This window comes from Dermacentor albipictus, chromosome 1 (assembly GCF_038994185.2).
Source record: "Dermacentor albipictus isolate Rhodes 1998 colony chromosome 1, USDA_Dalb.pri_finalv2, whole genome shotgun sequence".
In the NCBI taxonomy this organism is placed as follows: domain Eukaryota; kingdom Metazoa; phylum Arthropoda; class Arachnida; order Ixodida; family Ixodidae; genus Dermacentor; species Dermacentor albipictus.
This window is the reverse complement of record NC_091821.1, coordinates 109,317,715-109,341,281: the sequence shown is the minus strand read 5'-3', so window position 1 is coordinate 109,341,281 and position 23,567 is coordinate 109,317,715. Positions and strand designations below refer to the sequence as shown.

Below are 23,567 nucleotides of genomic sequence, written 5' to 3'. Positions count from 1 at the left end.
GACCTGAGGCTTGTCGTATTGATGCACCGAGCTTGCGCGGTAAGTTATGAGTGTCTGCTCACCGGGATACTTCACTGCCACCTCGTTGTGCAGTGCGTTGCCAGTTGGAGCTTTCTGACGTGACCAAACAACATTGCACAAACACCATTGTTTCACCAATGGTATCACCAAACACCATTGTTTGGTCTTTGTTCGACTTCTTGGTGAGTTCGCTTAGTTTCGATTCCGTCGTGCTACTTCGCAATTTCAGCAAAGAATCTTTCGTACTGGCCAATTCCCACTTTCTTTGATGGAAGAGTATTCGATCTCACAGCCCACGTATCACGCGGTCTAGCCTCCTGCTACTTTTCGCTCTGATGATTTATTTAATAAGTTCTATAACCTCTTTCGAGACGTCAGAAAGAAACGCTGGTGCATGATGGTAGATAGAGCAAAGGGGGGTGAGTGCCTGTTCGGTTGTCCCTACCGCACGATATAGTCACAAACTCCCTCAAGCCGGAAATCATCGTGCTGGAATGAAGGCAATTAATGTGATAATCCGAGGAATCAAACTTCGCTTACATGTGGGTGCGCAGCAAATTACGTATTATAAGGAGTGTAATAGTGAGACGCGTCGTTGCAGTCATTCTGTGTGTATGGTGCTTATTAAATAAGCATGTTTTCAGTTCTAGTGAGTCCCGTTTTTCATGTTGGCACAACTGGTTAAAATAATTGTTTATTTTTTCACAAAGATCACATACCTCCTTGTGTTTGCCCAGCATGATCAGAGGCATAGGAACTTGGCATGGGGTCATGTCGGTTTATTTCAAGTGTGCATGGCCAGTCATAATTTTTTTGGCAAAGTGGACGTTGCACGCTAAACATGTTAGCGTCAATGCATGGATACTCGAGGGAAATCTCTGAGGCAAGCCACATTGGCTTTGGGGAAGTAAGATTTGCACGAGTACGCTTGGTATTTATCACAATATTTTACTCCAGAATGCAAACAGACAAAAGTGCACTTAATGAGTCAGAAACCTGCTTTAGTGCAATTAATAGGGCATATTTAAAATGTGAAGCGTCATCTGTTGACATTATAGCAACGCGCCATCCGACATCTTACATATGGCATGGAAAAACAAAGCTGTTCTTTTTTTTCTTTTTTTTTCGTTCATGGGCGCGAACTGAATGAACGAATAAAAATCAAACGAAGCTAGGAAAAATTCAATTAGAAAGTAGCAGAGCGGTTTCCAAAACATCCGAATAAGGAGTGTATGTCTTTCTATCTAATAAGTATTAGTGTTTTTCAGCTTACTGCGGATGCCCGCGAAATACGGATGCCCGCGAAATACGGATGCCCGCGAGCGCTGCAATCACGACGCTTGCGCGTCGTGATTGCAGCGCCGTGATTGCAGCGTCGTGATATAACCATGAACGTTCACCAACTAGCCCCCTTCATTGCTTTACTAAATCATTTGAGTATCTCCAAGTGACGTCGAACAACATTACCTTTGTTCTGTCCAGCTACGTGGCATTTGCATATTTTAAAACTCTGGCTAAAGTTGGCTGGGACACCCTGTATATTCTTTTCAATGTGAAACTGCAGACATGTGTCCTATAGTGCTAGAGCATCCGCCTCGTATGCGGGATGTACTAGGGGTCCAAATCCCGGTGCCGCCAGAAACCGGTTTCCCTAATGGGTATCCCTGGCATGGTGCTCGGCCACTTGTGAGGGTTCGCATCTTGAAACGAGGCCTTGTAGAAATGCTAGGCGTGGTCTCTAGATTTTCCTTGCTCAACCACAGACGGCCTTGGGGCAGAGCATGCGCCGCGGCTGTGGGAGGTAGACTAGAACTCCCGCCGCCGGACAATAAACAGTAAAATTGGTACAAACTCTGTAGCGACCTGGTGCTCGGCCATTAAGGAACCTAATCACTTGGAAAGACGTATTTCTTTCCAACACGAAGGCGTCTCCACCTAACAGGTGCTCTGGGATGCCACGTGAGAAATTACCGCAATGGGAGCGGCCCAGACCCACGTTTTTCATGGTTTTGTTGTGCCCGCGCGGTTCGACGAGATTGGTATTGCATGGGCTCCTTTCCTAGGGATATTGTCCCCTAAAGAAAGTCGAGTGTCGAGCCGGGAGATGCCTGCGCCCGCTTTGATAACCGGTGGGTTACCTGCGGCAGCGTGGTTTTGAACGCACGTTCTCCCGCAGCCCAGCCGAGGCGGACGCTGAACCACGAGGCTACATTCCTCATATAACAACGCAGTTGTGTGTGTGTGTGTGTGTGTGTGTGTGTGTGTGTGTGTGTGTGTGTGTGTGTGTGTGTATATATATATATATATATATATATATATATATATATATATATATATATATATATATATATATATATATATATATATATATATATAAACATGATAAAATTTCACATTTTCACGCTTATAAAGAATAGTGTTGTTCTTGCGAGAGGAATAAAACACATCGCGGTCTGTTGCGGGACACATGTTACGCTAATATATTTTCCAGACTGGATAAAAAAGTGGGAAACTTGAGAGGAATGTCGGAATGAGCAGTTTACGAAAATCGCACCTTGGCTCATAGGGAAATACAAGATGCTCTCTGAAACAGCCTTAGTGAGGGCTAAGAAGGTGCATATTTTAATTATTTTTATTCACCGGAGAGTTAGGATAGCTCCACAAGTTTCATTGAATCAGATTGTCCTACGGGTAAAAAAGTATTTAGGAAGTTGAGCGGTTAACAAGTCGACGTCCATTATGCACTACGCATCTTCACATGCATTAGAGATAAGCAAAACTGGCAAGCTCAATCACAAAGCTGTCGCTCTTTTTCCACGCAGAGCGCATTTGAATCGCATGTTCGTTCGTTTCCTGTGCTTTCCCATGGCATTCGGTGACTCTGCGGTTCTTGGTGTTCGGCTGTGGCATTAAGACGCCGCGCTAGGGTAGCTAGCCGCTTGCTTGCATAGTAGCACATGTTTTTACGATGTGCTTCTGGCCGGAGCGTCTGTGAACAGGGAAGTCCCCAATTTTCAGAGCGGATAAGCGATGCGAAAGTATACTCATTCCGACCATAGCATTACGAACGGAAATGTGATCGCGCCGACGCCACAGACGTACTTGCTATGCCAGAGGATGGAGTGAATTCGCGCGGCATCCTCCCGACACTTGACACATGCTGCGGGGGAAAAAAATGTAGCAACGTACAGTTATAAGTCTTGCATTCAGCTTGCTGATCATGTTTTACCTCTGTCGTTATAGCGCGCGCACTAACAGACTGCCTTGCAAATTTTCAGTTCGCACACTCAAAGCAAGAATCCAAAGTGAAAAGAAAGACCTCGATGCAAGTTTGTTGTGTTCACGGAGTTTCCCTGTCAGTTTCGATGAACAAAACTAGTGCTGGAGCTTTACTTTTGTGATGCACAACGTGAAGTGCCTTTTCTTGCGGATACAAAGAATGTGGAGCGTTGTACTGCAATACAAAGCTGCTTTAGAAGCTTGACACGGAACTTCGAATGTGAATGAGAAGTATTTCGGGGAAATTTGCTAAGGTCCGAAGCGCACGTGTCTACTAAAGGGGACTTGACGCAGATTTCGGTTTCAAAGCAGTGTAAGGAAATATATGCGGCCTTGCGGACTGACATCCAATGGCACAAAAAGCGGTTAGCATGGTTTCATTGACTCGTGCCGCAGCACAGTTAAGCACGCTGTTCGTTAATCGCTGGGCGATGGAGACGCGTGTTGCATTTTAGAAGCAGGAATCGCCACACAACGATGATCACCGAATTTCTCAACGTACAGATGCCTTGCAACTGAACCGTAGAGAAGATCGCGGACGCGGCCAGTGTTGCAGAGCAGTAAGCATATTGAGTATCCCCTATTTACTTTTTTTTCTTTAAGTGTTCTTGCTGTGTTATCTACTTTCTTGGGCTCGACAAAGATGCCGGGACAACTGAAAATATTACATTATGCGTCATATGTCCTTGTCTGCCGTTCCTTCTTCAGCTAGCTAGTGAAACACTGCAGCTATAGATATATTTGTTTTGCTCTAGCCGAACATGCCAGCAAGCATCAAATGCTTTATTCATACTCTAATAATGTATAGAAGCACTGACCAGAATCGCGTAAAATGGCATCGCATAATACAATGGCATGCATAAAACATGGGCTGGGCTTTGTGCACTCTGACGCAGCACTCATCATTCACGGAGTGCAGAGGGTAACTGCGTGGCTCATAAGCTGCTGATAAGTTGGCAACAGCGAACAGCGCCACCAATGGTGAACATTTCGTCCGTGGATGGTGAAGCGCTGGCGACGTCCCAAAGAAGTGCTGGTCATGTAGCGCGACCATCGTATTCTGCCACAATTTTAGACCATGAATTAAATACCCTTTTTTGCCATTCAACATTAAATATGCTATTTAACGCGCAACTGAGTGTGCGCTTATAGAGAAAGCCGCGCAAACGACGCGTTCGACAGAGTGCCAAAGGTAAATAGAGAGCGTCGTCGAGCCTGACCTAAACAAAATCATGCGTATATAAGACAGACTTGCAGCTCCCTTTCTCAGCACCTTCATGGCCACGTGACCGTCTCGCGTATTTCAGCAGATCGTAGGCTTATCGCGCTGCGGTCGCACTGCGATTGTTGTTTGGGCTCCGACTTCGGGCTCCGACTTCGGGCTCCGACTTCGGGCTCCGATTTCGGGCTCCGATTTCGGGCTCCGACTTCGGGCTCCGACTTCGGGCTCCGATTTCGGGCTCCGATTTCGGGCTCCGATTTCGGGCTCCGATTTCGGGCTCCGGTTTCGGGCTCCGATTTCGGGCTCCGACTTCGGGCTCCGACTTCGGGCTCCGACTTCGGGCTCCGATTTCGGGCTCCGATTTCGGGCTCCGACTTCGGGCTCCGACTTCGGGCTCCGACTTCGGGCTCCGATTTCGGGCTCCGACTTCGGGCTCCGATTTCGGGCTCCGATTTCGGGCTCCGACTTCGGGCTCCGACTTCGGGCTCCGACTTCGGGCTCCGACTTCGGGCTCCGATTTCGGGCTCCGACTTCGGGCTCCGACTTCGGGCTCCGACTTCGGGCTCCGATTTCGGGCTCCGATTTCGGGCTCCGACTTCGGGCTCCGACTTCGGGCTCCGATTTCGGGCTCCGATTTCGGGCTCCGATTTCGGGCTCCGACTTCGGGCTCCGACTTCGGGCTCCGACTTCGGGCTCCGACTTCGGGCTCCGATTTCGGGCTCCGATTTCGGGCTCCGACTTCGGGCTCCGACTTCGGGCTCCGACTTCGGGCTCCGATTTCGGGCTCCGATTTCGGGCTCCGACTTCGGGCTCCGACTTCGGGCTCCGACTTCGGGCTCCGATTTCGGGCTCCGATTTCGGGCTCCGATTTCGGGCTCCGACTTCGGGCTCCGACTTCGGGCTCCGATTTCGGGCTCCGACTTCGGGCTCCGATTTCGGGCTCCGATTTCGGGCTCCGATTTCGGGCTCCGATTTCGGGCTCCGATTTCGGGCTCCGATTTCGGGCTCCGGTTTCGGGCTCCGGTTTCGGGCTCCGATTTCGGGCTCCGGTTTCGGGCTCCGATTTCGGGCTCCGATTTCGGGCTCCGGTTTCGGGCTCCGGTTTCGGGCTCCGATTTCGGGCTCCGATTTCGGGCTCCGATTTCGGGCTCCGATTTCGGGCTCCGATTTCGGGCTCCGGTTTCTTATCAGCGGGCTATCTCTACGTACGAGGACTCAACACGCTTCTTTCATCTTGACATACATGAGCAGCTACGGAAACACGGGAAGACTCGTGATTTCCGCCGTGGCATTGCAGACTCAAACACCAAATACAGTGAATAACGACTGCTTGCAGACGAAGGCATGTTCGAAGATTTTTGTAGTGTTGGTTTTGCGTCTGTAGGAGTCATAGCTTCCACGGTATATTTAAATCGCAAGCTTCTCCGTCTGCTCAACCCTAGGAAGCAGCAACGCAAATCCATTGACATCAGCCCTTTATATATTCAGTTTTGTCGGGCGTATTATGTGGCTTTCTGTGTTCTAAGTACGTTATTACAAATAGTAGTTTTTTCTGGTCGTTTTGAGTGCTAATTCAAAGTTTTATTTCTTTTTCTTGCCCCAAAAGTCTCAGATTCAGCATAGGCTGCACAAGCACGTAGGCGTGGCAAGAAATCGAAGACGCGATTAAGATTCGGCGATTTTCTTTCCGGCCTTCCGACAATAACGTCGCATGCGACATGTGTGTAAGTCGCTGTCACAGAAAATATAAACGGAGCAAAATACAACGTGAACATGTCGCATTCGGCCAGCGCATTTCATGACGCAGGGAGTTATGTTTTTTCTGCAATCTAAAGATTTCATTGATGCTACATTCAGTATCTCATTCGCGTGCCTTGATGTCGTAAACACTCAACCATTCGTCCCCGCAGGGGCGTCTGCGCAAGCAGGCGTTTGGTGTGTTGCGACACCACGTACCCGAGCACACGAGGGTTGGACCCTCCCGCGTGTAGCCGTGCGCGGCTGAGCCGTGTCTGGGGAAAGGGTGATCCTGGGGGTTGAGCTGATGCTGGGTGTTTGGACCTTTAAGGCCCCTCGGCGAAGGCAACACACCCCTTTGGCCTCTGCTTCACATAGACGGCACCCCCGGACTGACCCACCCGGGGGAAATCGGTAGTTGCCTTTTCCTATCTCTCTCTCTCTTAAACCTTCGTCTTTCTCTCTCACTTTCCACCTTTCCTGTCTTCTTCTCACTTCGTTTACTTCCAATTCTCCAGGCAGCAAGGGTTAACCTGGTGTAGTTCATTCAACCTTGGATCTATTATATTGGGTTATAGTAGCTATGTACAGCTGGCGTCTGCGTTCCCTTCGGGTCTCGCAGCGTCCCCTTGTTGGGCTAGGTGGTGGGTGGCTGGCATAGCTGCCGAAATGTAATAAGTTATTGATGGCTTTAAGCACCTTTCCCCGACTTCCTGATCGCCCTCTTTCGAAAAGAGGGCGCACCGAAGAAACTTTTCAATTCTTTGCCCAACGCAAGGAATCCTTCCCGCGCTACCACGTCATACATAGTCAATGCCCTGATAAGACAGTAAGAACCCTTTCACCATTCACCGTTGCGAAAGTTCTCACCGATGTTCTTGGTCCTGGATACAAGATCACTAAAATGGCTAGCGGTGACCTACTGCTTGAAGTACGTGACCAGCTCCAACGTGAAAAGATTTTAAATATTCTGGCTTTTGGTGATGTCGAAGTCACAGTGACGCCACATCGATCTATGAACACATTCAGAGGTGTGGTATCAGACGCTGATCTTTTGAACCTGAGTGAAGAAGAACTACTCGAAGGATGGAAGGAACAAGAAGTTGTCAAAGTACAAATAATAACGATCAAACGCGACAACAAAGAAATTCCTACAAAACATCTCGTTCTCACGTTTGCTACAAGTGTTCTGCCAGAATCTCTCGATACAGGATACACAAAAACACGAGTAAGACCATACATTCCAAATCCACGTAGATGTTTCAAATGTCAAAGATTTGGCCATGGCTCACAAAGCTGCCGAGGCCGTCTCACTTGCGTAAAATGTGGTCAAAAGCACGCTTCCGACAACTGCACTGGCGCACTCCACTGTGTGAACTGCGACGGTGATCACGCCACATATTCCCGATCATGTCCGACGTGGAAAAAAGAAAAGGATACTATTACACTGAAAGTTAAAGAGAATATATCGTTTCAAGAAGCGCGGAAACGTGTTTCATTCATTCATACCGCAGGCTATGTTGGTGCGGCGCGTAAGGGGGCAACGCTGCAGCAGACTCCGGCATCAGCCCGGCCCACAAAGAGTGTGGCCGAGGTTGTGCCACCAGCCCCCTCGGCGATAGCAGCCAACGCTGCCTCGCTGTCACAGAAAGAGGGCCCATCGACCTCAGGGTTGGTAGGCACGAAGGTCTCATCTGCTCAGGTGAAGCCTTCACGACAAACGCGCCGCTCACAAGAGCGGACGTCCAGTGCCTCTCAAGAGGCAATGGACACTACTTCAAGCCAGACGGCGCAGCAAGCGCCCAAGGACCGCCGCCAGTCTCAGGACGGTGGCAAGAAAGACAAACTCCGCATTACAGGGCCTGGGGGCCCTGTAATCTAAATCAATTTTCCTCTCTCAACACACAGCACACACATACACTATTAACTATGGAGACACAAATATTACAATGGAACGTCAGGGGTTTTCTACATAACCTCGATGATGTCAAGGAACTCTTGCGTAAATATGATCCAAAGGTGCTGTGTGTACAAGAGACCCATTTAAAACACACAGACAGGATTTCTACCCCAATTTAACATTTTTCGCAAGGACCGTGACGATGCTTTTGCTTCGTCCGGTGGTGTCGCGATTATAGTTGATAAGCGTGTAGCATGCCAGGCCTTGGAACTCCGAACGCCTCTTGAGGCAGTTGCGGTTCGAGCCTACTGTTAGGTAAACTCATTACAATCTCTTCTGTGTATATACCGCCCCATTATCGACTCCAAAGAACAGAATTTCTTAGTCTAATCGATGAGCTGCCTGAGCCCTACGTACTCGTTGGGGATTTCAACGCGCACCATACTCTCTGGGGAGTCTCTCAATGCGATGTCAAAGGCCGCTTAATAGAAAATTTTCTTGTTTCTTCAGGTGCATGCATATTAAATAAAAAAGAGCCGACATTCTATAGCACAACGCATGGCACATACTCTGCGATAGATTTAGCTATCTGCTCGGCTACACTTGTACCTTGCCTAGAATGGGAGGTAGTCAAAAACCCATATGGGAGTGATCATTTTCCCATCTGCCTCAAAGCTTTAGAACAAAATGAATTCCTACCACACCCCCCTCAATGGAAAGTTGCATCCGCATATTGGAAAAAATTTGAGGAAATCACCCAGATGCAGCGAAACACTTTTAAAGATTTTAGTGTGAACGATGCTATTGCTTATTTTACCGCTTTTATAATTGACGTTGCAATAGATTGCATTCCACAAACGAAGGGGACTGCAAAAAAGAGGCGCGTGCCGTGGTGGAATGAGCAATGCAAGAATGCGCGTAAGGAGCAAAACAAAGCCTGGCGTTTACTACGTCAATCTCCAACGGTAGAAAACCTCATCAACTTTAAGCACGTGAAATCCAAAGGCAGACGAACGCGTCGTATCGCTGAAAGAGAAAGCTGGGAAAAATACGTCGCAAGCATAAATTCCTATACACAAGAAGCAAAAGTCTGGAACAGGCTAAGTAAATTAATTACTCGACAAACCTACAACATGCCTTTGGTTGATGATGAAGGCCACAGCCTTCAAGACCAGGCGAATGCTCTGGGAGGACACTTCGAGCGAGTTTCTAGCTCTGCGAACTACTCGCAGTCATTCCAGCAACATAAACAGATAGCTGAAAGTAAGGCACTGAACCGTAAAGCTAGCGGAATTGAACCGTACAATCATCCTTTTAGCATTGCTGAGTTCAAAGCTTCCTTGAACGGCTGCAAGAAATCGGCGCCAGAGTCATGTACATAATGATAAAACATCTTCACCCTGACACGCAGATGGCTCTGTTGTCTATTTTCAACACTATCTGGGAAACAGGAGACATTCCATTGGCATGGAAAGAGGCGATTGTAGTCCCTGTCTTGAAACAAGGTAAAGATCCGTCCTCTGTGGCAAGCTACCGATGCATAGCACTCACAAGTTGTCTATGTAAGCTCTTTGAGAAAATGATAAATCGCAGGCTCTTGCACTTCCTTGAATCAAGCAAGCTCCTTGACCCATATCAGTGTGGTTTTAGGGAAGGCCGATCGACGACAGACCACCTCGTTCGCATTGAAGCATATATTCGCGACGCTTTCATACACAAACAGTTCTTTCTTTTTGTATTCTTAGACATGGAAAAGGCTTACGACACCACGTGGTGGTATGGAATTCTACGTGACTTATCAGAGTTGGGCATCCGCGGAAAAATGCTTAATGTAATCGAAAGCTATTTATCAAATCGAACATTCCATGTCAGAATTGGTAATGTTCTCTCGAGACCATTTCTACAGGAAACTGGGGTACCGCAGTGTGGCGTGCTTAGCTGCGCACTTTTTATCATAAAAATGAATTCCTTGCGCTCTACAATACCGCGTAGTATATTTTATTCAGTATATGTTGATGACGTTCAGATTGGATTTAAGTCATGTAATCTCGCTATCTGCGAGCGACAAGTACAGCTTTGTTTAAACAAGGTGTCTAAGCGGGCTGATGAAAATGGCTTTACGCTCAATGTCAGCAAGAGTACCTGTCTTCTTTTCACTCAAAAAAAGAGGTCTCATAGCAAATCCTGAAGTTGAACTTCAGGGACAGCACATACCTGTGAACACAGAACACAAATTTTTAGGCGGTATTTTAGGCACGAAATTAACCTTTATTTCACACCTGAAGTACCTCAGGAACAAATGCCTAAAAACCATGAACATTCTTAAAATTTTGTCACACACAACGTGGGGTAGTGATAAGAAATGCATCCTGAACCTTTACAAGAGCCTCATTCGAACACGCTTAGATTATGGGGCAATAATAGTTTATCACTCGGCTAGCCCTAGTGCATTGAAGATGCTGGATCCTGTCCAACACCAAGGTATCCGACTGGCGACCGGTGCCTTCAGGTCAAGTCCTGTGGAGAGTCTTTACGTTGAAGCTAATGAGTGGTCGCTTCATCTTCAGAGGTCGTACTCAAGTTTTATGTATTTTCTGAAGGTAAATGCAAACCGTGAGCACCCCTCTTACCCAAGTGTTAACAACATGACATCTGCAACTTTATTTAATAATCGACCAGCAGTTAAAGAAACCTTCTCACTGCGTGTACGGAAACTCAGTCAAGAAATGGATGTTCCACTTTTTCAAAATCCTCCTATGGCTCCTGTCATGCTATGTCCGCCGTGGCAATGGCAGCTCATTGAGTGTGATACTTCGTTTGTTGAAATAACTAAGAACGCTCCCCAGGTACACATTGAAATGCACTTTCTTGAACTTCAGTCGAAGTACTCTTGCCAGGAATTTTACACAGATGCCTCAAAGTCGCATGCCGGCGTTTCGTATGCAGCCGTCGGTCCATCATTTTCAGACTCCAACGTCCTGCACCCAGAAACAAGCATATTCACTGCTGAGGCATATGCTGTACTGACAGCTGTTAAACAATTATAAGAAAATGAAATTGCAAAAGGCCATTATATTCACAGACTCCCTTAGTGTCGTAAAATCTCTAATGTCACTCCAGAAACGCAACAGTCCTGTACTCAATGAGCTATATTCGCTCCTGTGCACAGTATATACATCTAATCAGCACGTCATAATATGTTGGGTACCTGGGCACAGAGGCATTAAGGACAACATGCTTGCAGATGAAATTGCCACATCCATTGCAACGAAAGCTAGCAACTGTTCCGTAGGTATCCCTGCCTTAGACTTAAAGCCATTTTTGCACAAAAAACTTAGGCGGTATTGGCAACAGAAGTGGGACACCGAAACCTTTAATAAACTCCATTTGATCGAGCCACCATTACGAAATTTCCCACCGATAACAAAAATACGGCGAATCGAGGTCATTTTCTGCCGCCTTCGGATAGGTCATACGTATGGCACGTACTCTTATCTCTTGACCGGTAGCGAACCTCCCATGTGCTGTAGATGTGGCAAGACACTAACAGTCCTCCATGTCTTGCTGGAGTGTAGAGAAATGGAAGCTGAAAAGAAAAAAACACTTCCCTCTAGCCTACCGACAAAACATTCCTTTTCATCCTGCAATGTTGCTTGGTGCTGACCCATTTTTTTCACAGAAAGTCAGTTTTTAACTTTCTGGAAGATGTTAATTCATTGCAAGTTATAGGCCGAAGAGATTCGTAGCACAGCATCTTACCAGACGCTGCTGCTGCGATAGTAGCATTTTGTAGAGCACGTGCCTACAGGCCCTTGCACTTAAGGGTCTCTTGAGGCAATAGTGCTATGGGCATTTACATATTTTATTCCAACCCTCCATGAAAATATATCTTTTAAATTCATAGTACATCTAAAAAGTCACTGTGACAATTTTAATAGATATATATTAATTTTACTATTGTTTTAAGGCCCCTATACAGCCAGGTTCCATTGTTATAGCCAACCACGACGCCATTGATCATTACTTACATCACTGACTCCATTAAAACATTGCTTGGCGCTCTTTGGCCATGAGTGGCCCTTGCGTCATAAAACCCCACATATCATCATCATCTCAACCATTCGTGCGGGCGGAAGCTTTTTAATGTCCAAAGTTCAAGGATTCACTTAAGAGCTGTTAAGCGTTTTAAAACTATGGCTTGGCATGGTAATCAGGCAACGCCCTGCGTTTTTCATCCGGTCTATCGTCTACTTCACACGCGACGGATGAAGCCTTAGCCACCAATGGCACCGTTCGCAAAAGCGCCAGTGGCGCCATACGATGGGCGCGAGATGCCTATAAACCTCTCCGAGCTCCTCATGTCCGTCGAGGGCCAGAACGTCGCCGGGCTGCACCGGTAATGTTGCAGAGGCAAAATATATAGTACAATAATGATATAACTGGGTGATGTAGTAGTGATGTAGCCTAGATATTTTGGGATCAAACATCAATGTCATCTTTTTCTGTGCCCGTGTTTAGCGCTTTTTAATCCCAAGATATCAAAGCATACGTGCAATACAGACATTGTGTGATCAATGATGTAGATACTCATTCACACAAGGAAAACGAGGACACCCGCCGTGGTTGCTCAGTGGCTATGGTGTTAGGCTGCTGAGCACGAGGTCGCGGGTTCGAATCCCGGTCACGGCGGCCGCATATCGATGGGGGCAAAATGCGAAAACACCCGTGTACTTAGATTTGGGTGCACGTTAAAGAATCCCAGGTGGTCGAAGTTTCCGGAGTCCTCCACTACGGCGTGCCTCATAATCAGAAAGTGGTTTTGGCCCGTAAAACCCCATAATTTAAGGAAAACCGGGACGGCCGCTAGCTAAGAATGCCAAGTAGAATAAAATGAACTGTAGCTACTACATTAGGGCAGTGTTCGTATGCCTCATGCCAGTACTATTCAATTGCGTGTAGGTCCGCTACTTCTAATCTCCTAAAAGGACTCGTGAAAGTACAGTTGGAGCACACACTGCGCCGCATTTCGTTTACTACTTCCTTTATATTGTCGGTAACACGGCGCGTACCCAGTAGTCGGAACGAGCACACGCGAATAGCACCTAAAACAGTTTCCAGGAACTGGTATTCTAGGCCTTTTGTGTAGTTTATTATTATCAGGAGCGCAGCTGTTGTGCTCACCACTGCAGCTTATTTTTCCTCGCTCGGCTGCACAGCGCATCGATTAACATTTTAGCGCAAAGACGCAGTTTGTCATCGCTCCAAAAATACCAAGGTCGACAGCTGCACGGCGAACGTCAGATCCCGGCCCGACCGGCGACGCACGTTCAAAAAGTGTTCATGACGTATGGCGAAATGGAAGCTTTACAGTCGTTATCCTATAGCGCCTCTTTCTGTTCACCGCTATAAACCTGACAGCGATTTCCTAAAGATTTCAGCGAACCGCTTCCCAGAATTGAATGTGTCCTTCTCACTTGAGAAAGTAGACGCTGCTCTGGCTACGTGCAGGCGCTCATTGTCGCCAGGGCCGGACGTCATCGCGTACGCTGCTTTATGCCACCTAGGTGAAGACAGCCGAGGTCGACTTCTGGAGTGCTACATCCAGTAATGGAATGATGGCGTCGGTCCAGAACGGTGGAAGTCCAGCCGCCTGATACCACTCATGAAACCTGGAAAGTCGCCACTTGACCCATAGACTCATTGCGCTGTCCAGCTGCGTTGGGAAGGTCGTGGAAATAATGGTTCTCACACGCCTCGAGTGGTATCTTTAGCGCCACAACGTATACCCAAAGGCCGCGACTGGGTTTACAAGAGGGCGATCCTCTGTTGACAACGTAATCGACCTCGTGACGTCTGTGCAACAAGAAAAACACCTCAAACGTATATCGGCTGCGCTTTTCCTCGATGTGAAAAGCGTCTATGATAATGTAACGCATGAAGCCATCCTTGATGCCCTAGAAAATAATGGAATTGGTGGATGAATGTTTCATCTATGCAAAAGATCCTTCTTGTTACAAAGTGCGGATGGCCGAATCGCTGACCATTACACTCGCCGTGACGTCCCGCAGGGCGTAGTTCTCAGCTTAACTTTGTTCAACCTTGCAATCATCGGACTTGCCGAGGTTGTACTACATACACTCAACCTTTCCATATATACTGACAATATATGCACTTGGGGCGGAATTCGCTAAGCGAATTTACGAACAAATTTTGGTGTAAGAAAAATCTTTCGAAAAAAGTGCATTTACGAAGCTAAAACTGTTCGTAAGATCAGCATACTTGCGATGCCCACCGCTGCATGACGAGCGCCATAGTCGAAAAAATTGGTGCATGCAAGGATAGCAAAGGTGCGAACTTCAGTACTTCTGCTAATAGTAAGCGTAACTCGATTCCCAAAACCTAAACAGCCGTCGCAGATGACAAGTCAAGAAGAAATTTCTATGATAGAGGTGCAGAAGTCATACGAACGTAATTATGTCTATCTGCGCCGCTCGAGCTGACGCGGGTAAACGTTGGAATGCGCTGTTGCGGCTGATTCGCCAGAGGCCAATCTGTGGAAGACAGTAACATTAATGCTGCGCTGCGAATTTCTTCTTAATGTCTGTTAGGCTGTGTTTCCGTATGCGCGCAGTAGCCTGAATTTTCATACTCGCCATTGCAATCTATTGGGTGTTAGCAAATAGAAGTGCAGTGTCTGTCCCTGACAGCCGTCAAGTTTGTCATTGATGTGTTTTGACCACTTCTATCATGTTCTTTATTTTTTTTTCTAGTTCGAACTTTCGCTTGCTCATACGTCTGCGGATGATTATTTTTCCCGACGCTTTTAGAGCCTGTAATTCTCCATGGGAGATGAAACGACGAAAAAACGCCTAAATGTTTCTAGTTATCAAAGCTTGTTGCTGTTGTAGAATTTTCTGTCGTCTTCCGTGCTGTTAGCCTCAGTCGTTTAATCTGCTCACAACTCAGCACCAAGTCTAAACGACGTAGTGTCGGTGCACCCGGCTTTGCTCATTCTGCGGCCTACGGTGTGAACCAGCGTATGCGTACAACACAGAGAGAGAAATGCAAATGAGAGAAAGGCAGGGAGGTTAACCAGAGTTAACACCTCCGGTTTGCTACCCTGCACTAGGGTAAGGGAAAGGGGAATACAGATGGCAATCCTGTCTATGATATGAGGCGGGACGTCAATACGATGACAAAAAAAAAAACGATGTGGCGAATAAAATCTTGTACCATCGTTGATACGACAGTCATGTGGACTGCTTGAAAAAGAGTGATGCTGTGACATAAAGTACATCTTACGAACGAAGCGAAGAATTGTCGCATGAGTCTACGCACACGCACACACACACACACACAGAGCATATAAGAAGAGCATAAGTAAGAGCAAATCGTATGGATTCTACGGAAGGACTGAGCGAACTTAACATCAAGGCTGTGGTGCTTAAAGCATTCGGCTGGCTGCTCAATAGTTCTTTCGTTTACATATATGTAACTTCCATATTTACGTTCAGTATAAGCGCACGTACCTGCAGCTCCTCAGACACGACTCGACTCTGCTTCAGTGATAGTTCCGGCTTCATTGTTTTAATTATCTTTAAGTAAAAGGAAAAATGCATATCAAGAATGACGTCAGGCAAGGAGACACAATCTATCCAATTATATTCACTGCATGCTTAGAAATATTCAAGCTATTAGACTTGGAAGGACTAAGGGCAGTGATCAACGGCAAATATCTTAACAACATTCAGCTTTTAGATGACCTTGTCCGGTTCAGCAACGCTGAGGACACATTGCAACAATTTATTGAGGACCTTAATCGAGAAAGTGTAAAAGTAGGTTGCAGAACAATATGCACAAGACAAAGGCAATGTTGTATAACATGTCAAGCGAACAAGAATTAATGATCGGCAGGCAGCCCCTAGAGTATGCACAGGAGTAAGGTTATCTAGGTCAATGAGTCACATGCATGGAACCCTGACCATGAGACGGAAATTGCCAAAATAAAAATGGGGGGAGGGGGGGAGGTGTGCATACGGCCGGCATTACCAAATCGTCACCGGGAGCTCACCAATGTCTTTGAAAGTGTACAATAATTTCATTCTTCAAGTAGTATCATATGGGGCAGGAACTTGGAGGTTAACAGTGAAGCTTGAGAATAGGTCAAGGACGCTCAAACAAGCGATGGAACGAAAAACATTAGGCCTAACGCTAAGAGAGAGGATAAAAGCGGTGGAGATCAGAGGGCAAAAGGGGGTAGTGGTGGCTGAAATTAAGAAGAAAAATAGGAACTGGGCAGGCCGGGCGTAATTCATAGAGCATATAATTCGTGGTCAAATAGAAATACTCAGTGGGTGCTAGGGGAAAGGAAGCGCTGTCGAGGACGGCGGAAAATTAGGTACGGTAATGAAATCAGAAAATTTGCAGGCATCACTAAGAATTAGCTAGCGCAGATCACGGGTAATCAGAGGTCGTTGGGAGATGCGTTCGTCCTACAGTGAACATAAACGTACGTTGATGATATTTTAAGACATCCAAAATTCCTTTGGAAGTTTAACGGACTGTTGCTCTTGAGCAGCAGTTCGCTTCGTACCGCGAGGCTGCATTCGCATGTTTACAGAACGGCGTCGGGCGCCGCTTGGATGCCACCACCACCACCCCCACCATTACCTTGGCAGCGTACTATATGTGCAGTGAGTGCTCTGAACAAAGTGCGCCACTGTCTCAAGATCAACGACCTGAATCAATTTGATCAGAAACCAGCTCGAATGTTGAACCGCCATGTGCTTCGTGTACAGTGCTGTGCAGTATTCTGACGTGCACTTGAGCGTGTGTTCTTACGATGCTGGTAAATTTACGATAACGTTGGCGCTGAGCGTCGTGGTGATCTTGACTGATTAGCCTTGACTTCTATGAGGTGCCATTTGGGCTGTGACAGAAAACGTAGTTAGGACCTGCAGGCCCTGACGTCCTCAACTAATGATTTATTACCGATCTCCAAAATTGAAGTGTGCACTCCATTGCGCTTTTCGCCTCTGTCGGAATGTGGCCGCCTGAACCTGGAAAAACTAACTCCACCTGGTTCGAGGCATCATCGTGTTTTATCAACTGAGGAGAAGCCAAGCAGCAGCGATGAACGCGGATACGATGTCAAAGTGGGATAGGCAGCGATGTATACTTGCAGCTGCGGATGTTCCGCAGTGAAGTTTACTGTCATCAACTGGGAGTGTCGGTAGCGCCGGCTTCTTTCTGTATTTCTATTTCAGGGTTGCTTTCGTAGCTCTCCGTGCACTCGACAGTGAACCTATGTGAAAGGAGCGCGCATTTCGTCGTCGGTTAGCGGTCGACGACATCGTCGACCCGCACCTTTGAAATGCCGGCTGCCGAGGGAGCTGATACTGAGCCTATGCCCGGCATTAGAACCGCACCTGCGACCGTGTGCAGCGCTATCATATACCATACCGGTGAACGTACGGGTGCTGGGCATTTTGCCTTGAGGCCATACGAACTATATAGTTGGAGCTTTTTTTTTATTTCCGCAGTTAGTGTCGGAATAAACACATTCGCTTTCTAATTCGCTGGGGGCGGTGATGTATACAGACGGGGTCAGCCTGGCAGACCTGCCCGGCAATCACTCCGACTGAGCTTTTCTTTTTGCACCAAATATGTCACCATGTGCCCATCAGTCCTGTGTGTCCCAGAAGTGTGAGAAGAATGCGTAACACTTCCACTGCAGTTCTTTTGACGGCAGTGCGGTGAGCGGGCGAGCGCGGTTGCGCTTGTCGGCGCTGTAGCAGACGCCCGGAAAAGGAAGCTGTCGAATAGGGGTGTGCAATGATTTGCCGTAAAAATGTAGCCTCAACTACATATACCTGATGTACGATCATGCTATCAGTTGACCGCACTTCCTTCATTTCCTGTCGTTTATGCCGAGCTTTGCTTCCTCCTTGCTTTCATACGACGCCGTAAGTTAAATGCGCTGCCACTTCGGTTGCACCCTTCTCTCAGCGTAAGAACATTCTGGCTAAGAAACTGCTACGAACAGCACAGCTTAGTGAATTCTGTTCCTGGGTCTCGGCAATTAGACCACCCCATGTGCCTGCACGGCTCCAAGAAGCAGTGACCCTGACATCGTCGTAGCTGCGTGCTCAAGGCCTCAGCATTTCGACCGAGAACTGCGCCTTAGTCGCTTAATTTATCCACAAGCCCACAACCTGGTACCCCGTTTCTATGGACAACCAAGCAATTTCATACGCAAAATCTCACCGATTCCTAGGCGTTATTATTGACAGGGACCTTTCATGGAGCCCCGTCCCCCATCTCATACTTGAAGAAGAGGCTTACCCCTATCGTCCGTATACTAAGGTTCCTTGCCGGTAAAACAAGAGGCACATACGTGGAATCTATGCTTCAACTATACAGGACACTCGTCCTAGGATACTTGCGATATAGCACACCCGTGCTGTCCAATGCTAACAAAACTAACATTCGTGTCCTACAGAGCATTCAAGGTCAAGCCCTTCGTTCATGTCAGGGACTGCATCCCTCGATGTGCTTTAACTGTAGCAACAATTTCCATCGCGAGAGACCACCTAATAACGACTTACATTGCTGTCGACACCCTCCAGGTGCACGTTCGTCATATATCCAGAGTTCCTGATCACCAACTCGTTCGCTTGCCTGAGAAACGACCCAAGGCAGCGTTTTCCAGGTCAGTTGCGGCTAACCACCACTCTTTGTCCCTGAGATACTCGCCCGCAACAAGAATGCCAACCTCTCCGCGGAGCCTGAAAACGCCTTCTGTGTACCTTGCTGTTTCAGGAATTGCGAAGAAGGCTAGCCTTACCTGCGCAACTCTCAAGCATTGTTCGTGCGCTAACCGAAACCATGTTTACACAGACGGTTCGGTCTCAGAAAGTTCGACGGGTGCCGTTGTTACACCATCTCGATTGGTCGTCATCAAGTTTGAAACTTCAAACGTCACAACATTTACAGGTTCCGAACTGGACGCTTTTCGCGGTGCTGTGGAATATATTGAAAAAGAAAATAATCACCTAGCAAATAGGCAATATCTTGCGACTCGAAAGCAGCCCTCCAAAGTGTGCGAGGTTTACGACGTGGAAATTACGACCAACTGGTGTCCCAAGTTAACGAAACTTGTCATTGCCTTTCTGAACGAGGACATGATATAGTATTTCCGTGGCTGCCGGGACAGTGCGGCATCGTTGGTAATCACCTCGCCGATGACGCTGTCCTATGTGTCCAGGCTGGAGCACAGACCCTTCTTATACCTTTATTGAGAGTAGACGCTGCAAGAGCGCTTCGCAATCTCACGCGTACCATCACGTTGAGTCATTCGCATAGTCCACAGAACTCTAACCATCTATTATACAGCATCGACCCATCACTGAAACTGCAATTACCGACAAACCTTTCACGACGTGACGCAACACTGCTGTGTCGGCTCTGGGTATGAGTAGCCTTCACTTACTCCTACAACTATCGTATTGGAATGGCGGACTCACCCATGCGCACTAAGTGCAAGTGTGAAGAGACCATCGATTATCTTCTCTGTTACTGTTTTCGCTTCGTTAAACAATGCCAGACTCTTCAATGCACCTTGAATAAACTGAATGATAGGCCATTTACAGAAGCAAAGGTCTTGGGAGCCTGGCCTCACAGATCATCAGCGCAGAAAGCTATTCGAGCTCTTCTGCAGTACCTGAAGGCGGCAGACTTGAGTGTCCGACTTTAGACATGCTGCACTTGGCTTAGTGCGTGTAAAGTGCGATCAAGACTCGTGCCTTCTCTCTCTTTCTCTCCTACCCCTACCCACGTGTAGGGTAGCAAACTAGACAGTCTGGTTAACCCCCCTAGCTGCCTTTCTCTCTTCTTTCTCTTAACAAACAATGTGCCGTAAATTTGCTGCAGCCGCAGTCTTTTTGGGGCCTCACGACTGCATAATGTTATGTTTTAAAGGTCGTCGATAGTTCAAATAAACATAACTAGCGTAACTTTACGAATGAAGTGGAAAATGCTGCTTAGTGCACTACCCATGTCTCTTAAAAGGTTAAAATGTCTTAGGTATGTTTGTAATAATTCACCAGTGCTCGTATTCACAAAACTTCTCCCACGTAACTGCCCTCTGCGATCGTCCATCGCTGCGACGATTGTCCCGTTATTGCAGGGATCGCTGTCATGAGTGGCCGGTGCCTGAACGACGGGTCAGATGGAGTAGTCCTGCATAGAGAGTTGTGATCACGGGCCCCGATTATTTTTGCTATGCTGGCACCGAGTAAAGTTAAATATAGTACGCTCTTTTATAATAGGGGCCCCCAAGATAGGGGATTCCTAACAATAAGCGTCTTGCCACAGTGAATACGCCAAATCCAAACGGTATCTTTGGGTTTGGGTCTTTGCAGGCCGCTAACGCTTAATTTCAAAAATAACATGGGCGCCCCAGGGGCCCCAACCCTGCTTTGCGTCGTCGCAACATCTCAGCGAGCATCTCAAAAACGCATCAACGCCCCTTTACCGAAGAAAATAAACTCTTAGGCATACTTTTCATCCTGTCAAATATTACGGATTGCATTATTTCATTTTTTTTCTCTAGCATTATGTTTAAGTTTTCCTTCCGCGTGCTGGAAGGGTGCTGCAACCGCTTGACGCTAACGCAAGCCGGGAAACCCTATTCTAAATCGCCTTCCCTGCGCGAAAGGCCGCGAATGCAAAACGGTCGCTTGTTGGGGCCACCATAAAGTCTAGACACCTATTCTGTCTCCCTAGCGTGATAAAACTGCGCATTCATCCTGGGCGTATTATAGATTCAAGAAAAGAAACAAAGAAAGAAAAAGACAGAAAACGCTGAAATAAACGCTGAACACTGAAGAGGAAACGCTGTGTACATTGTTTGCCAGAAGTGCTCGAAATACTAGGGACGATTTTGTGCAGTGACTCGCCTTTGTTGTTATGCGCCGTCTGTTTCTTTCTTTCACTTTTCTATGTGTGAGTGTTCGAGCGTGCTAAAGTGTTCTTTTTGTTGTCACATTTGTTTATTTCTTATTAAAACAAATTTATTGGTTTGCATAGAAGTGTAGTAGAAGAGCCCGAAACGTACTGCTTCCAACCTCTCCAGTTAATTCCCGTTAAACCCTACCTACCTTTGCCAAAAGTTTCGAAGCCACTCCGCTCGTGACCATACTTGTCGTCCTGCTAAGTACTGTGTTAGATTCCATGCGGAACTTTCTTTAATTCAAAGCCCAAAAGATTGAGAGGGACAATGCTCTTCACTGAAGCTGGCTTCGGAGCACCACGCGTGCGACAGGAGCCCTGAATATGGCCCCGGTGACAGATCTCATACGCGGAGTGACTTCGATGCGTCTGCAAAAAGAAAAAAAAAATCTATGTATTCGTGAGCTCGTTGTGTTCCCTTCACGGTTAAGGCGCGTGTTTCAGTATTATAGATATGCCACAAGAGCAGTTCATTCTAAAGAGACTGCTACATTTAGGTCTGTAGCCCAGGAAAGTGAAAGAAATGAGACATAAGCTGGGGCGGGGGGGCAAGCGCACGCCTCTGTAAGTGCAAGACATATTGCTCTTGCTTAATAGCAATCATGTGTAAAAACGCACTTTTCTACTATAAATCTGCCTGCGCAAGCGCTGTAACGTTGCGTTTCTTTTCTGACGGAGCCGCTAAAGAGCCACAACTGTAAATGACGTAGCTCTCTGTCATTGTTCGCTTTGCTGCCTAGTCACGTTTTCTTTTTAAGATGCGCTTGTTTCTACACCACGTTCAATAACGGAGTCTCTGACCTACATGGCGTGAGCGCGCAACATCCTGTGTACAATGGACATTCACGCTAACTTTATTTAATTCCATTTATGCGTACAGTTACAGCTGGTCTGATGACGAAGACGCTACGGTACCGAGATGCACAAACGGCAGGCTGTGGTTCAGCCTAAACTACAAACCTGAAAGCGAGGAACTGGACGTCAACGTTATAAAGGCCAAATATCTTCCAGGTAAACAGCGTTATTTTTTCTCTTCATTGAAATTAAGATAAGAGAAAAACGTAGTCACCTTAAAATGGTGATGCTACTCCTTTTCGCATAATAGCAAGAATAATTGTTGTTTCCAATGCGACTGGGTATTTATCACTGACCAGAATGTTGCCACTGGGCTGTAATAAGTACAACAGAAACTTTAACGCGCCTACCGGTCCGACATGGAATGCGTCTTTTTCATAACTCCGTGGGCACTATCTACTACTACATTGCCAGAACAAACGATGAACAGGGGGAGTGGACGACCCGGACCGCTACGCTGTCTTCGTATGCCTCCCCTAATTGTTCTGTTTCCCCACTGTACTGATCGATGGTGCCAAACCAACAAAGCCAAGTATCGACCCTGTGTTATAGTGCACATTTGCATATCTGCAGTGGTGCTACGAAACCAACTGTGATGGAACAAGAGAGGTTTGGGCCCAGGACCCTCACTAAGGAACACAATCGACACTCAAGTGCACACAAAACACATAGTCTTTATTTACAGGACAAAATATGAGCTTGCTTTCAGACATGTACACATTAAGGTATCGTAACACATGCAGTCTTGCGGCTGCTAACAACAATAGCAGTCTGATAACGTCTCTCGCCGTGCGTTCCTGCGTGTGGAGCCCGTTGACGCGTCGAGGCCAATGTTGGTCCCGAAGGGTTGGCTGACGTTTGGTTGACGTCACCATGGGCCTCCCCACGGCATCACGGAACTTGCAGTCGCAGCAGCGACTATGATGAAAGCCACAGTAGCCGACATAGCCGCGGTAGCCGTGTAGTAGCTCCAGGTACTGCTCTGGCCAACATCAGCGACGGTGATGACAGCCACGGCAGCCTACGTAGCCCCGGTAGCCGTACAGTAGCTATAGCTGCAGCTTTCGCCACCGACAGCAAGGCTGGTCATCGCAGTTGCCTGGGAAAGCGGCCACCTCGACTGGCTCCCATGACCGGTTGCCCAGCAGGAACACAGGCTCTTGAGGCTCCCTCGACCGGCTTCTCACCTCGCCTGGTTCCTGGACCGGTTGCATAGCATGAACACAGGTCCTTGGAGCCAGAGAACGGCGTAGTGTTGGATTCGGGGTTCTCTGGACCACGAATCCACCAGATTCGGTGTTCCAGCCAGTCCTTATTTGCCTTTATCTCAGCAGCACCTTCCGCTCTTCATTTACCTGTTCGTTCTCAATCGACGTACACAATTCCACATCTGACAATCCAAGCTGTGATCCAATAGTGACTAATCGTTCCGTGTCCATTACGTAGTTTTTTGTGAGCGTCCACTCGTTCCAGTCCAGTCCAGCGAGAACCGGCTGGCCTTGAACACCGAGCATCAACGAACACCGGCACGCACTATGCGCC

General features: G+C 47.3%; 1 protein-coding gene across 4 annotated transcripts in view; it reads left to right on the top strand.

Annotated features, from left to right (window-relative positions):
- The window catches only part of LOC135907709 (synaptotagmin-15-like), a 227,025-nt gene that overhangs the window by 185,775 nt on the left and 17,683 nt on the right, over positions 1-23,567 (top strand). For all 4 annotated transcript variants that reach the window (XM_065439423.1, XM_065439421.1, XM_065439422.1 and 1 more), the window contains one exon: positions 22,051-22,181. In XM_065439423.1, coding sequence (XP_065295495.1) covers positions 22,051-22,181 — 131 coding nt within the window. The remainder of the gene's footprint in view (positions 1-22,050; positions 22,182-23,567) is intronic.